General features: G+C 49.0%; 7 protein-coding genes across 7 annotated transcripts; 5 read left to right on the plus strand and 2 right to left on the minus strand.

Annotated features, from left to right (window-relative positions):
• Positions 1 to 183: 183 nt before the first annotated feature.
• N7447_006515 (zinc-dependent alcohol dehydrogenase family protein) lies at positions 184 to 1,431 on the minus strand (the record flags this gene model as incomplete). The annotated part of the gene is made up of 4 exons (XM_057230777.1): positions 184 to 228; positions 284 to 730; positions 793 to 1,182; positions 1,270 to 1,431. 4 exons carry the CDS (start codon positions 1,429 to 1,431, stop codon positions 184 to 186), a joined length of 1,044 nt encoding a protein of 347 aa, XP_057085867.1.
• Positions 1,432 to 2,150: 719 nt separating this feature from the next.
• On the plus strand, positions 2,151 to 3,124 carry N7447_006516 (N-terminal L-serine N(alpha)-acetyltransferase NAT4; the record flags this gene model as incomplete). The annotated part of the gene is made up of 2 exons (XM_057230778.1): positions 2,151 to 2,232; positions 2,340 to 3,124. The coding sequence occupies 2 exons, from the start codon at positions 2,151 to 2,153 to the stop codon at positions 3,122 to 3,124; spliced, it is 867 nt and encodes a 288-aa protein (XP_057085868.1).
• A 78-nt stretch (positions 3,125 to 3,202) lies between these two features.
• N7447_006517 (GPI-anchored transamidase subunit GAB1) lies at positions 3,203 to 4,699 on the minus strand (the record flags this gene model as incomplete). The annotated part of the gene is made up of 5 exons (XM_057230779.1): positions 3,203 to 3,441; positions 3,499 to 4,118; positions 4,175 to 4,377; positions 4,442 to 4,506; positions 4,558 to 4,699. 5 exons carry the CDS (start codon positions 4,697 to 4,699, stop codon positions 3,203 to 3,205), a joined length of 1,269 nt encoding a protein of 422 aa, XP_057085869.1.
• Positions 4,700 to 4,844: 145 nt separating this feature from the next.
• Positions 4,845 to 7,038, plus strand: nop7 (mRNA-binding ribosome synthesis protein NOP7; the record flags this gene model as incomplete). Its single annotated transcript, XM_057230780.1, has 3 exons — positions 4,845 to 4,892; positions 4,946 to 5,044; positions 5,108 to 7,038. The coding sequence occupies exons 1-3, from the start codon at positions 4,871 to 4,873 to the stop codon at positions 7,036 to 7,038; spliced, it is 2,052 nt and encodes a 683-aa protein (XP_057085870.1). The 5' UTR covers positions 4,845 to 4,870.
• A 776-nt stretch (positions 7,039 to 7,814) lies between these two features.
• On the plus strand, positions 7,815 to 10,714 carry N7447_006519 (uncharacterized protein; the record flags this gene model as incomplete). Its single annotated transcript, XM_057230781.1, has 10 exons — positions 7,815 to 8,073; positions 8,136 to 8,669; positions 8,740 to 8,942; positions 8,990 to 9,010; positions 9,422 to 9,464; positions 9,513 to 9,694; positions 9,783 to 9,939; positions 9,992 to 10,163; positions 10,217 to 10,383; positions 10,449 to 10,714. 10 exons carry the CDS (start codon positions 7,815 to 7,817, stop codon positions 10,712 to 10,714), a joined length of 2,004 nt encoding a protein of 667 aa, XP_057085871.1.
• A 391-nt stretch (positions 10,715 to 11,105) lies between these two features.
• Positions 11,106 to 11,759, plus strand: N7447_006520 (phosphoglycerate mutase family protein; the record flags this gene model as incomplete). The annotated part of the gene is made up of 1 exon (XM_057230782.1): positions 11,106 to 11,759. The coding sequence occupies one exon, from the start codon at positions 11,106 to 11,108 to the stop codon at positions 11,757 to 11,759; it is 654 nt and encodes a 217-aa protein (XP_057085872.1).
• Positions 11,760 to 13,029: 1,270 nt separating this feature from the next.
• Positions 13,030 to 15,060, plus strand: N7447_006521 (uncharacterized protein; the record flags this gene model as incomplete). The annotated part of the gene is made up of 1 exon (XM_057230783.1): positions 13,030 to 15,060. One exon carries the CDS (start codon positions 13,030 to 13,032, stop codon positions 15,058 to 15,060), a length of 2,031 nt encoding a protein of 676 aa, XP_057085873.1.
• Between the last annotated feature and the right edge of the window lie 131 nt (positions 15,061 to 15,191).

A 15,191-nucleotide genomic window follows, 5' to 3' on the forward strand; every position in this document is an offset into this window, starting at 1 on the left:
GAACAGCTAAGTAGTGGAAGAGCTTTGGCACTTCCCTCGTAGTACACGCGTATCATGCTACGACTAGGCTCTTAGGTTACGCTTCGTTTTCTGTCGCACTTTCTAAGGTTTTCAGGTTCATTTGTACACGGTGCTCACATATTGTCATATACCCTAGCAAGGAGACATAGCCTGTTCTCATCTTTAGTTGATCTTGATGGTCAACTTTCCAAAGTGCTTCTGGGCCAACTGAATTCCAATCTGTTAGCATGCGAACGCTCCTCACTGATAGGAAACAACCTACCATGTAATCATATGCTTCCCGTGTCTGATCAAGGGTGAACACCTTGTCGTCCACCACAGGGTGGATATCATTGGCCTCAATGGCTCGGATCATATCCTTCATGAGAGCCTTGCTGCCAACATAAACACCACGCACGGTGCAGATGTGAGTCAATGACTCTAGAACAGTGGGCTGTGTCTTGGGGTCCACGCCTGAAAGAAATCCAATAACACTGATAATACCCTCGTACTTGATGCACTTAAAGCTCTCCTTGAGAGTTCCGCTACCACCCACTTCGATGATGTGGTCCACACCACTTCCGCCAGGAGTCAGCTTGCGAGCAACCTCACCCCAGTTGGGCTCAGTCTTATAATTGATGACGTGATCAGCACCGAGCTTCTTGAGCTTCTCGGCCTTCGCTGCAGAAGAAGTTGTAGCGATAACCGTTGCACCAGCAGCTTTAGCGAACTATAAACAAGCTATCTTAGCCGAGTCCATTTTGAGAAAGTTCAACTGAATCCGGTACTAACCTGCAAGCCAAACATGCTGACACCACCGGTTCCTTGCACGAGAACGATCTGGCCGGGCTTCAGAGGCTTCAGACCATATAGTGCATTCCAGCTGGTGAGCGCTGCGCATGGCAGAGTGCTGGTCTCGCGGGCATCGAGGTTACTGGGCGACTTCACAAGACCATTTTCATTGAAAACGCCATACTCGCGCAGGGTACCGTCGATCACACCACCTAGGCCAGTACCCGCGGAGTATGTGTCAATCTCGGCGTATTGGTGGCCCTGATTGAAGAGAGTCGCAACTGGATCACCCTTCTTGAATTCAACGACTTTAGATCCCACTTCGATGACTTCGCCCGCGCCATCAGAGCCTGGCACTACGGGAAGACTGAGAGGGAATGGATAGATGCCCTATGGGGAAGGTTAGAACTCGGTTACGGTCTTGCATGGACAACTCAATCAACGTTGTGAAGACATCTGCTTTTCTCAAGATCATACCTTTGGGATAGTGAGGTCACGGTAGTTCAGCGATGCAGCATGGAGCTTCACCAAAACTTCATTTTCGCCGACTTTCGGAACGGCGGCGTCCTTGTAAACAAGACCATCAAAGTCGTGCTCCTGATCTTGAACGACCCATTGCTTCATAGTGGAGGGAGGCATTTTATACGAAATGTCTAAGTGTACTTAAAAGCAGTAAACAATGTAAATGATTAGGCGTTGGGGGAGTCTATATAGTCGGAGTCTCTGACGTCGCCATGTCTGTTTTAAGCGAAAGATCCACCCAGTGTATGACGGAAGGATTATTAACAAGGCCCAATAAAACCTGCTACCTGAATAGGAAAATCATCGCGGGATTTTCTTTGCCAAATCTAGCTTCATGCGTATTGATCTTTCAGAGCGTAGTGCTATTGGTACGCGCGCAGGGCTATCTAACACGGATCCAGGTGATTGAACTCAGTCGGGGTATGGTGGGGTTTGAGGAAGAAGAAAAAGGAGAAGTCAGAGAAGACAATCATTCAAAGATAGGGAAAGGAGGCCAAGACAATGATTGCTCTTGGCTTTGGGAAGTGAAATATATATAGAAGAAATAGAAAAATATGGCTTTCAATATTAGAGAAGCATAAAAAGCATCGTATACATTCTTCACAGTATACACTATGCCTGAATACATTCAGGAAAATTATGAATCCTTTAGGGAAACTGGATCCACCTGCACAATAATTCGAACTCGAAAGAAACTAAAAATTGGTGCGCGTATACTCCTCAACGGTCAAAGTCCGGGGTCGCCGGCCCACATTCTTCAGCTATCCCAAAATCTTGACATTCAAGCTGCACTTAATCTCGGACTTATCAAACATCCTCTCAAATATCATTAAGCCATGCAGTCCGTGAAAGAAGGCCGAGTCACGAAATTAAAAGCCGAAAGACCGCGAACCACAACCCGACGCGTCTCGAGCAAAAGTGAGTAAATACCACTCTCGCAAGCCTGGTTCAACCTCAAAGCTTGATTTATTGTTTTGCTTGATTTGAATATATTCAATTAGTGACGCGTACTAATGATTGTTTAGTTCCACTGGTCGAACAGACCAACGCATTGATCATTGGCGATTTCATAGAGCAATACGTGACTCCACTCACGGAAACAGGAGAACCAGCTAGAAATGATGCGACGGATCAACCCCATCCATCCCAAGATCAGGCACAACAGGATTTGGCCCCCGCGCCGCGCGTGGACGTCTACTCAGCGGCAACAATATCCGCAGCTGACCTGGAAGCATGCTTGGATCTGATCGAGCAAACCTCAAGCGAAGCCTACAGCGCGTCGAGCGCAGGCTGGTCGCGCACCAAGAAGCGGAAAGAGATGAAGTTGCCCGACATGAAGTATTTGATTCTGCGGGGTACGCCGGATGAACCTAGTGATTCTAGCGGGCAAATTCCGAGAGAGAAACAGAGCGATATCGTCGACAACAATGCTCCGTCTTCACCGAAGGAAAGCGATGAGCCTGTTTCGTCATCTGATACTAGTTCTCGACATGTGCTGGGCTTTCTATCATTTATGGTTACCTACGAGGACGGGAAGGAGGTTATTTATTGCTACGAGATCCATTTGTCGCCGGCGGCCCGGGGGCGGGGCGTTGGGAGGTTGCTTATGGGTCAGATGGAGGGAATCGGTCGTGCTGTTGGCTTGGAGAAGTCTATGCTGACGGTTTTCAAGTCGAATAAGATTGCTCGGCAGTTCTATGAGCGGCTTGGATATGGGGTTGATGAGTACTCGCCCCGACCGCGCATGTTGCGCAATGGGACTATTAAGGATGTGGACTATCTGATCTTGTCGAAGAGGTTAAAATTGTAATAGCTGGATATCACTTTCTTAAGGGTTTCAATGCTAATAATTGATATGACAATAGTGATGTGCAAAAGTTAATATACATTACACCTGGCGCACCTCTACACCCACCTGTTCTGGGTGTTCTTGCTCCCACTCGTCTCTGAGAGCGGCGAAGACGGTGTCAGCTAGCAGGATGGAGAGACCCAAACTCCAGACCAGGGTAATGGCGTAGAAGAAATTGGCATTTCCGGATCCTGCGTAGATCCAAAGGTGGTAAAAGGCCGGGCCGAGGAGGCTGGAGTACAAGATTGCCGAGCCCGCAAAGAAGGTATAACGCATCACTGTGCCGAGTTAGTCAAGGTAATTCTGGGATATCCTCAATGTTCGGATATACTCACATGGGAAAAGGTGGCGATATAATGGCAGCAGCGCGAAAAACAGCGACGCGTCCGAGATGCTAGGGTATGGCTTGAAGATGGCGAAGACACCCAAGAGCGAGGTAATGACGAATAGGGGTTGGTTGCGGAAGCGAGCCGTGAGACCCCCAACGTAGCTGGCCAAGTGAAGCCAGAAAACGCCGAGGAAGAACTCTCGAAATGAGTCGAACATCTCAATGAAAAAGTACCACCACAGCCCCACGTTGGGGGTCAAGTCTGGAACCAAAAGATGGAAACCATACGTTGCCGAGATAAACTCCCAGAAGTTGCCAGTGATCAGACAGGAGAGACCAAGCAGGCCTGCCACGCTAGCCAGGAGTAGGGCAGCGTGTTGAACAATGAAAGATGCAACATTGGGTGGGTTTGGTCTCCCCGAGCGTTGGTCATAGCATAGCAGGACCAACGGGACAAAGAGTAACGCCGGGTATAGAGACAGATATGAAGCAAATCCCAGGGCTAACATCGCATTGATGCTATTTCCACCGACTGCATTGGAAACGGCGAAGAGGATTCCTGATGTTGTAAACACGCTCGTTGACCGCGCTAAACATGTCGCAATAGTAAAAGGATTGAACAAAAACCTATTGCCTGGTAAGTATGCAAATACACATGATTGAGGGGGCTAGAAGAAGCATACCATGCTGCAACGGACACCCCATCCCATCGGACATGTTTTCGGACCGCCGAGTGTAGTCTCGATTTGACCGATTGGCCCGACGTAGAGATGGTTACCAATGCGTTCGCGTTCAAGAGGTCGACAAGGAAGTAGAATATTGATGTTGGCAATAGGGAGTTGGTCGCATCCGGGAGTAGGGCGAACATAGGTAACAGGAGCGGTGCCTAGATCATTCGGATCGAATTGTCAATTTAAGGAACCGATTCGGAGGGACCTATCTCCACGAACCTGATGGAAGACGCCACCATCATAAGGCGACACATTTCTTGTGTACAAGAATAGACCCTCTTGCACTACAAATAATTAGTTTATAGAATGCGGAGTCAATGGTCGGAGACACGTACGGCGTTTGAAACTATTGACAGGTGTTGATACTTCGACTCTCCCCGTTAACAAGTCCGGCAATGAAGGAAAAAGACATGTAAGAAGTAGACGCAGCACAAAAGCCGCGCCGAACACAGCAATCCTCCGTCGGTCTACAGCCATGACGGGGTGATTGTTTTAGTTGTTGATTCCAGCTGGTCCATATGGACCCAACGGTCTCTCTCCGCCTTCGGGCACGGACCACCTTTGTTGCGGTAAGAAAAAAAAGTTATCGAGAAATTTTCTTCTTCTTATCAGCAGTCCGTTTAGATCTTTTGACAACCAATTTTCATCATGGGCAAAGTTAAGAAGAAGGGTGTGTTGAAATGAACCGAGGATTTCAATTGGATTTACTAACACTCCTTTTAGGTACCTCTGGCGCAGCCAAGAACTACATTACCAGAACTCAGGCCGTGCGCAAACTCCAGATCTCTTTGCCTGATTTCCGCCGACTATGCATCTTCAAGGGTAATTGCCTCTTCTATCGTTGTTCCATCAGAATCGCAAAACTAACATGATCTCCGATATCAGGTATCTATCCTCGCGAGCCCCGTAGTAAGAAGAAGGCCTCTAAGACGTCTACGCCCAACACCACCTTCTATTACACCAAGGACATCCAGTATCTGCTACACGAGCCCCTGCTCAACAAGTTCCGTGATCAGAAGTCACTCGCAAAGAAGATTGCCCGCTCCCTCGGCCGTGGAGAAGTCAGCGATGCCTCCCGTTTAGAAAAGAACAACTCCCCGAGACTCACCTTGGACCATGTCATTAAAGAGCGCTACCCGACCTTTATCGATGCCCTCCGTGATCTTGACGACGCACTGTCTCTTCTCTTCCTCTTCGCTACCCTTCCATCCACAGATCATGTTCCTTCTAAGACCGTTGCGCTCTGCCAGCGCCTTTGCCACGAGTTCCAGCACTACCTGATCATGACCAACTCTTTGCGCAGATCCTTCCTTTCCATTAAGGGCATCTACTACCAGGCCACGATTCAGGGCCAAGACATTATGTGGCTCGTGCCATACCGTTTCGTCCAGCGTGTCAATGGCGACGTCGATTACCGTATCATGGCTACCTTTGTCGAGTTTTACACCACCCTGTTGGGCTTCGTCAACTTCCGCCTGTACTCTTCGATTGGTTTGAGATACCCCCCTAAGTTCGATACCCGCAGCGACGAGAACGGTGCCGAGTTGGCGGCTTTCACTCTTGAGGGCCGGACAGTGGGCGAGGTGCCCAAGGCTCTCGAGGCCAGCAAGGCTCAGAGCAACGGCAACTCGAAAAAGGAAGTCTCCAAGGAACTTCAAGCCAAGGTTGATAAGGTGATCAAGAAGGCCGGTTTGGACCAGAGCACGGATGAGGAGATGGTCGACACTACGCCCGACGAGGCAACCGATGCCTTCGACCGCTTTGAACCCGCCGCTCCTGAAGCCGACACCCTCCCCCAGCCCGGAATGAGCGGCAACGAGGCCGGTGCACTTTTCGCCCCCTTCGTCTTCTACATTTCCCGTGAAGCGCCCAAGGCTCCCCTCGAGTTCATTCTGCGCTCATTCGGCTGCAAGCGCGTTGGATGGGCCTCCGTACTGGGTGATGGAGCCTTCACTCACGACGAGACCGACCCCCGTATCACTCACCAAATTGTCGATCGTCCCCAACTTCCCCAGGAGTCTCTTCCTGCCATCCCCGCTGCCGATGAGAGCGCCGTTCAGAAGGTCCAGCCTGGAAACCGCATCCCTGGTCGTACCTACATCCAGCCCCAGTGGGTTTGGGACTGCATTAACGAGGGTAAGCTCCTCCGAGCTGATCTCTACGCACCCGGTGCCACTCTCCCTCCCCACTTGAGCCCTTGGGTCAAGGCTACTCGCGGCGCTTACGACCCCCGCGCCTCCCTTGCCGACCAGGAGGAGGAAGATGAAGCCGAAATCGCCGCCGAGGCCTCTGACAGCGACGAGGAGATGGAGGACGAGCCCGTGGCCGAGGCTGCTACTGCCGAGGAATCCGAGGCTGCTACTGCCGAGGAATCCGAGGCTGAATCCGTTGACGGAGGCATGGATGTCGCCGGCACTGACGACGAGAGCGATGAGGAGTCCGAGGAGGAAGTCGAAGACTTCGGTGGCTTTGAGGAGGAAGCTGCATCCGAGTCCGAAGATGACGACGAGGCTGCTCGCACTCAGCACCAGAAGGAGCTCGAGGCCGAAGCCGCTGGTCTGCCTTTCACCTCTAACCCCGCCGCCGATGAAGCTGCCAAGAAGAGAGCCTCTAAGTCCAAGAAGGTGGCCGCCAAGAAGCGCTCCGAGGACGAGGAGCTCGAGAGACAGAAGATGATGATGAGCCGGAAGAAGCGCAAGCTGCTTGAGAAGATGATGTACTCGAACAAGAAGACCGCTGATGAGTCCGCTAAGCTCCGCTCCAAGAGACGTAAGCTTGAGAAGGGCGAGAAGGGTAAGAAGGACGACAAGAACTAAAGCTCGGGTCATTTGTGCATGTTAAATAGTGCTTTTTCCGGGCGTTGCGGTTTGGATATGTCCCATGTATAGGCACCTCAAAAATTTGTGAAGTTTTAATGCTAGCTATGGGCTAACATCCCAGTTATATGTATAACTTTTGCCCCTTGCCATATCGAGACCCTGTGTAGTTCAACTGAGTGACGTATCACCAGGTGTAGGAAATTATTGGCAACTCAATTGCAACAAATTGTAATCCTAGACTGTGAATAGCTCTCTCTTTGACATCGCCGTGCGCCTTCCTTACCTGAACAGCGTTTTGTGCACCCACGTGAACACGCGCAAGTCGAGTTTGAATGTTACATACTCTTGTCGGTCGTTTCGTGGGTCGCGATGCTGCCCAGAGGTATTGACCTAGCGCCCCAGAAGGTCAGCATAGTCCTCATTACATCTTTTGTATTTGTGATCCTTCTGTTTCGTCCACACATCACCGAGCACATCCCCTCATTGTGTCTGAGGAAAGATGGCCAATATTCCGCATCAGGACCTATCCCATATAATCCATATCCCGAACATCGAGGAATTGGGAGGCCGTCAACTGGGTTGACTTACAACGGGCTTGATTAGAACGCAACCACGAAAGATACAACATTTTGAATCTCGAGCCAAAGAGATACACACTATACAAACCCCAAAGACAACAAGTAGAACACCAAGGGAAGAAAAATTATTATCGGAAGACTTGTCTACCTCATTTCTACCCAAGAACAGCTGTTATTCTATGCTCAACGATTGACATGAAGTACACAACAGATGATATCCACGACATCCGTGCCATGGTCATGGAACTCTCTCTTTTTTCGGGTGCAGAGTACGAGGTGATCCTCCTAATCGACGCGAAGGACGGGATATTACCCGACCTCATGGACAATGTTGCTATGCACAGTCTCAAAGAGTATCTCCCAGAAGAGTTTCGGGGGCTTGCGATATTTTTCAACACGAAGCTCCTCCAGGACTGGTATCCGACCATTGACGTCCATGAGGAGGGTTTATTCGGTTATCATATGCACGGCCATGCTCACCATTAAATAGAGTAATGTACCAGTTCTTCCAGCCAGTGCAGATCTTCTCAAAGTTTCATCAACAATACGACTTTATCTGGCAATTTGAGATGGATGCCCGATATACTGGACATCTGTATCATTTGTTAGAGCAAGCAACGGCATTCGCGAAACAACAGCCCCAGAAATACCTCTGGGAGCGCAACTCTTACTTCTACATCCCCGCTGTCCATGGTACATGGGAAGAGTTTAACAACATGGTAGATCGATGTATGGTGGATCGTCCAACCGTCTGGGGTCCAGTGCCAGTGGAGGGTCTAAATGTCTCAAAGGAGGCGCATTCCCTACCACCCATACCGACAGCAGAGATAGACACATCGAGCTGGGGTATTGGAGAGGAAGCAGATGTTATTACCTGGCTTCCACAGTTCAACCCGGTGAACACGGGCTGGCCAATGCGTGATGTGATATACGGGTTCACCGAAGGACCAGCCATCTCACGTCGGTCTTCCTCCGTTGCCATGTCTCGACTTTCAGCACGCGTGCTCCGTATCATGCACACTGATCTTGCTGAAAAGGGCCTGGATCTAGGTTCAGAGATGTCCCCACCCTCCTGGGCTCTGGTACTATGGTTTAAAGTCGGTTCAGATTCCCCAGCCAGTGTACCATGCACAAGAATGGGACCCTCGGGAGTTGAACCACCGTGCAAATTCGGGCGATCCTGGTGTTACCAGTGCTGGGGGTGACAGTATCTGGACATGGGATATGCATCACGATATTCTGAAAAATACGACCTACATGTTCGATTCGGAGTATTCTGGGAGGCTCTATCGAGCTTGGTTGGGGAGTGGTGGTGCAGATGAGGTAAGATTGCGTTGGTTTTGACTGCAATCCTGGCTAACAACTGGCAGTGGAAGAGATTCATTCGATCGGTCTGTTTACCACTCATGTTGTTGGATCCTTGAAGCGTACGATGACGTAGATTATTGACAGTAAAATGGGCTGGCGATCGTTGATTTCTGTGGAATATCTTAGTGATATTTGATCTTAATCCCCGAGAAAGGTTATCTTGCCTATGTCTTCGAATAATATATCCCTCTTCACACCCAACATCTTATAGATCCTTTTGATCCTAGTGTGCACCATATAGGGCTGCTTCGGCCCCTAAGACCAGTGTTCGGCGCGCCCCGTCCGGGGGAGTCTTATTGGTGAGTCATCCCTCGGCTCACATCCGAGATTTCACCCCTTCAAGGGACGTATAATTGCTGATGCTTCCTTGGAACATGTCAAGTATTAACTTGCACATAGCAAGCAGGATCATACACAAGCTATAAACGAAGTAGTCACCAACAATGTCGTCAAACAAACAAGTTGTGGGATGGATAGGTACGGCAGCGAAGAACAATCTGATTGGGCTGTTCTAATTCCTTCTAGGACTCGGGAGTATGGGACTTGCAATGGCGCAAAATGTCCAAAGATGTCTCCAAAAGGACAAATCTCAATTAAGATTCTGGAATCGGACGGCGTCTCGCGGCGCGCCACTTGAATTCCTTGGCGGTATTGGATGCGAGTCTATCGCCCAGCTTGTCACTGAATGTGACCTGATATTCATATCTGTGAGTATATGAGTTGGGATTTGGTTTCACTGAGACCTTTACGGACTCTCCGTATCAGGAATGAGCCTTTTTCACTGACATTACGCAGACCAGTGATGATGCGGCTTTGAATAGCATAGTTGACCAAATATTGGCTGTCAAGGATATTAATGGCAAGTCGTTTGCGGATACTACCACCGTGCATCCTAATACGACAAAGGAGACAAATGAAAAACTCAAGAAAAGGAATGCGTCCTTCGTTGCTGGTAAGTGAATTTAGATCGGTCATGATTTGCAGATTCTCACGTACTACATTAGCACCTGTCTTCGGGGCTACCCCAGCTGCGCAAAGTGGTACGGTGTTGATGGCCATGGCTGGTTCAAGCCAAGCGATTGATAAAGTTACACCTTTCGTAAAAGGTGTCATTGCTCGGGACGTGATGATTGTGTCGGATCAGCCCGAGAAGGCCACTCTGCTCAAAACTCTGGGGTGAGAATGCGACTAATATTACTGTGCCATACGGTCCCACTGACACTATCTAGTAATTTTATCGTCGCAGGAGCAATGGAGGTTGTAGGAGAAGCCCATGTGCTAGCGGAGAAAAGCGACCTTGGCACAGATATGCTTGAAAAGTTGCTTGAACTGAATTTTGGAATGATGTATTCCAGCTCCAGGCGCATGACGCAAGGTGCTTACATGCCAGAGGAAGGTATGAATATAATATCAATTGAGGATCCGCCCGTTCTTCTTTCTGTTGCTGATCATATTGTCTAGGTCAATCCCCTCCGTCCAGTCTGAATCTCGGTATCAAAGACGTTCAGCATGGCATCAGTTGCGCCAAAGATGTTGGCGCGAGATTAAAGGTCGCCGAGGTGGCACTGGAAAATATGGTACGGGCGAAGGATTTTTCAGATGCGCATGGCGGCCGGCCTTTGGATTCATCGTCTGGGTACGGTATCATCCGTCAAGATGCTGGTCTTGAATTTGAGAATACCTTTGTGAAGGAACGAGATACCAGGAAGGAAGATGGTTCTTCTTGATAGTATATTTCCACGGCTTACGAAAGCTCTCGGGATCACTTGCCAAGGTTGGTGTTTTGGATCGATTATTTTACCATCTGTACATTCTTGTTTCATTCAATGCTAGATCCACAAAAGAAACTGGCCCGTGGAGTATCCTCTTATTGGTCACATTCGCCATTCGGACAAGTTCCGGTCCCAAGTCCGAGTATACTTAGCTGCGGCTGATATTTCCCAAGGTAGAAGAGAGGTCCGATTAAGCCCCCAAGGTCGGATATAAGCTTCGGGGCCCTATACTTGTACCATTCAATTTCAGAGAATGAAAATATTCAGGTTCATCGTTCCCTTCGCTTTGATCACTCTATTATACCTCTCTACTCGGCCACAAACCCACTGTCCAACCGTCACCGAAATGTCTTTCCGGTTACATCTCATCCGACACGCAGAGGGAACCCATAATCCCGGCCATAATATGACTATCCATGACCCGCCATTGACAGAAAAGGGGGTTGAACAATGCCTAAAGCTCTGTCAAGACTTTCCATTCAAAGAGAGTGTTGGCCTTGTGATGACATCTCCACTCCGACGCACTCTTCAAACAGCCCGTCTGGGCTTCCAGCAAACCATCGATGAGAAGTATTACGCCCAAGGCTCCAGGGCCGGGGTTCAAAACGGGGCACTTCTTTTGTTAGAACCAGATGTGCAGGCACACTCTGCTCGGCCGTGTGATACTGGCTCAGACATCGCTATTTTACGTTCGGAGTTTTACGATCTCCCCTGGGAAATTTTAGATATGGACCCCGCGTTCCCAGCAAAGAAAGGTCTTTATGCCTGTGATTCAGAGCACTTGAAGCTCCGCGCTGCACGGATCCAGCGTCGATTGGAGCAGAAATTCAACGAACTAAAGGACGGCGGAAGGCCTGACATTGTCGTTGTTACACATGGCGGATTTTTGAGCTCTGTCATCGGTCAAGAGAGAACAGAAGTTGGACAGGCGAAATGGAAGAGTTTCATGGTGTCATTCGATAAGGACTCGAGAATTGTTGTGGAATCAGCTTTGGAATAATGCCCAAGACTTTGATTCGCGAGTTCACCGTTGCCAATTGTAATAGATCAAATAGAGGGAAGCTGCGCTTTGCTGTTGTTATCTCCTACTTTGCTTTGCCTGTCATGTTTCGCATTTTCTAGCATGAGATGGAATCTACCCACCTAGAAATGGCGTAATAAATGGCTTACGTCCGCATCAGCATCTAGTGTCGATCTGCGACTCCACATTTATAGAAGTTCTAAGGTTGCCGGAGATGTGGGGATTTAAATGGATTGTCTTGGCAATAGTCGATCTAGAGTTGTTAGATCTTTTGCAGCCTCAGCCGCGCCTGGCACCTGGGCAATCTGTAAGTGTAAGAAAACTTAGATCGAGGTCGGCGTGAATATATATATTTCTACATCAATATTGGGACATAACAGATGAATATCCTTTGGTTGTACTGCATGTAATAATAGTGTGAGCTGGGCTGATCTGGTGGATTGCTGACTCCGATTGGGCGTGTCTCACAGTGTCCAAGGTACCTTGTAGCCTGTGTAGTTAGTATCTCACGTCAGTAGGTATTGGCTTGGAACATAGAACCATATAATATATAATCCGGTGTGGAAGCTCTGTCTGAAATATGATTCCTTTTTTGATTATTTGATGGCTTCTGTGCCCTTACCGTGGCAAAGTGATGACATGGTTAGGGTTACGGGAAATATGCAGCGTTTGCCCCTGTTTAGACACAATTCCGGACTGATCTCACTCTTCTGGTCAAATTAGTAAAGTACTTTATCTACGATTCGTCAGAAAGTGCTTTGTGAAAACTGCCTAGAGTTCTGTTACGCAGAAACACTGATTCAGCTGCCCGGTTGTACCATTGATAATATCCATGCACATGCCAATACCTTGTGGTGACTATCATATAGACGTCTGCCAAACCTCTATTCGAGGAACCAAGGTATTATTGAGCGAGTCAAGAACGACGTGGACCTCATTGAAAACACAGGATGCTAATTGATAGATAACGCTGGTCCCGACGGGTTCCACTAGAAGATTGTCAAAATATTTATTATGAATAAATTATACCTGTAGGCAAAAGATTCGATAGGGCGCCCGAGTGAACCTCAAACCTATGGCTATAAGACGGTATGAAGGTAGCACCTTCCAGGTTTCTATCTCCGCATGACACACTGTATTCTATGTAGGTATTCCTGTTGATGACAACTCTTTTTCAATCGGAAGATCCCTGGAGATTCCTTCGTTTACCCGAGGCTCTTGTTTTCTAAAGTTGTCAACGTCATTTGAAATGCATTTGAGCATTGCTACTGTAGTGGGCCTCGCCATCGCCCCTGCGTTAGCAAACTGCCCTTATGCCCGAGATGCGAGTATCGAGGCTGACAGCCGCGCTAACCATGTTCAATTACCTTGCGACACTATTCTAAGAAAGTCAACCACAAGTGTCGCGTCTCATACTCCCTCCGCAGCGGCTGGAAAAAAGGGCCTTCTGTTGATGAACCGCATTGCCCCCGGCACCTCAGAACTATATATCGCCAACGCTGACGGCACCAGCGAGCGTTCTCTATTGAAGGATCCCAGTTATGAATACCACGCCGACTTCTCTCCCGACGGTGAATGGATTGCCTTCACCAGTGAGCGTAACGGTGATGGAAACTCCGATATCTGGCGTGTGCGCCCAGATGGCTCCGATCTACAGCCGATTGTGACATCTCCAGCAGCGGAAGACAGCGTTATAATCTCACCCAATGGAACGTTGGCAGCATATGTTTCAACAGCCAATAACCACAACGCTAACATTTGGGTCAAGGACCTGGAGACCGGTGCCGAGTGGAACGTCACCGATATCCCGCATAATCGAGGAGATGAGGACATGATGCATGGTCACTTCCGTCCAGCTTGGTCACCAGACGGAGATTGGCTTGCGTTTTCTTCAGATCGCAACACAATATGGGATGGTCACGGAAATCAAACCTTCCTCGGACTCTCTGGCTGGGAGCACACCCAAGAACTCGGTATTTATGTTATTCGTCCTGATGGCTCAGATCTTCGTCGTGTCATCCACCGTACTGGCCACTGCCTTGGGTCTCCCAAGTGGTCACCTGATGGCACGCGTCTCATATTTTACGAAATGACTCGTGATGCGACATGGGATGCACATCGACCTGAGCTTGTAGGAGCTGCAAACTCCACAATAGTGTCTATTGGAATCAATGGCACTGACCGTCGCACGGAGGTTGGTGGTCCTGGTGTGAAGACTTTTCCTCAATACATCACGAACTCCACCATTGGGTACCATCTGAAGGGCGGCAATAAGGAGGGCTTATATCTCACAAACGGTACCTACTTTAATACCACTATTCGCTCTCCGTCATGGTCACGCGATGGAAAGTACGTGGTTTACGAGAAGGCCGGTTGGTCTATCCGCCCTCTTTTTAAGGAGCTTTACGGTTGGGACAGGGATTGGGACTATCGCTTCACTGATGTATTCCCCCAGATCTCGTCAAATGATCGCGTGGCTGTGACTGAAAAGCAACTTGGGAACTGCTCCATTTCCACTTTTGACGTGGCGGGTGGTCAGCTCTCTTTGGTCTACAAGCCCGATAATAGCACTCTCCTAGACACTACACTGATCCCCGAAGGCTTGGCTGGGGCTTTCAATCCTAGCTGGTCTCCAGACAGCGAGTGGATTGCCTTCGGGGTTGGCGCTTGGTTTGAAGCGCGTGATTGGCGAGGAGCCTGGATTGTACGTTCCACCGCAAACGGCACCTACAGTGAGGTACTCACCACGAGCAACCTCTATCTCAATAATACCAAGGATTTGAACACCGGGTTTCCCAGCTTCTCTCCCGATGGAAAAAAGATCGTCTACCGCGTGTGGGGTGCTGACACTGCCAAGTACGGCGACGAGGCAGATATTGGTTTGCGCATTATCGACATTGAGACTAGAAAGATCACTCAGCTTACCAGTGGCTGGGACAACCTTCCCACTTTCTCGCCTGATGGAGAATTTATCCTCTTTACCCGCAAGGTCTCTCCGACTAACTACGACATCTGCATGATCCACCCTGACGGCACTGATCTTCGCATTCTGACTTCCAGCAGCGCCAATGATGCCCACGCAGTTTGGCGCCAGGATGGAAAAATTATGTGGTCCTCCGGCATGTATGGGTTCCAGTATGAGTGTCCTTTGTACGACGAGACCTTTCAGCCCTACGGTCAAATCATGATCATGGACTCTGATGGATCTAACAAGCGCCCTTTGACCAACTCCATTTGGGAAGATTCTATGCCTCTCTTTATCCCTAACGATTGGTTCTAAATGCGGCTTGAAAATATAGAAGAAGGGTGGCTTCGCTTTGCTTTATGACAATTGACCTTGTCACTTTCATTCGTTCTGGATAATTAGATAGAGTCCTCTGTCTATATTACTATGAAGATGATATCATTACT

The sequence above is a fragment of the Penicillium robsamsonii genome (genome assembly GCF_028829455.1).
Source record: "Penicillium robsamsonii strain IBT 29466 chromosome Unknown utg000003l_segment0_segment0, whole genome shotgun sequence".
NCBI classification, from domain to species: Eukaryota; Fungi; Ascomycota; class Eurotiomycetes; order Eurotiales; family Aspergillaceae; genus Penicillium; species Penicillium robsamsonii.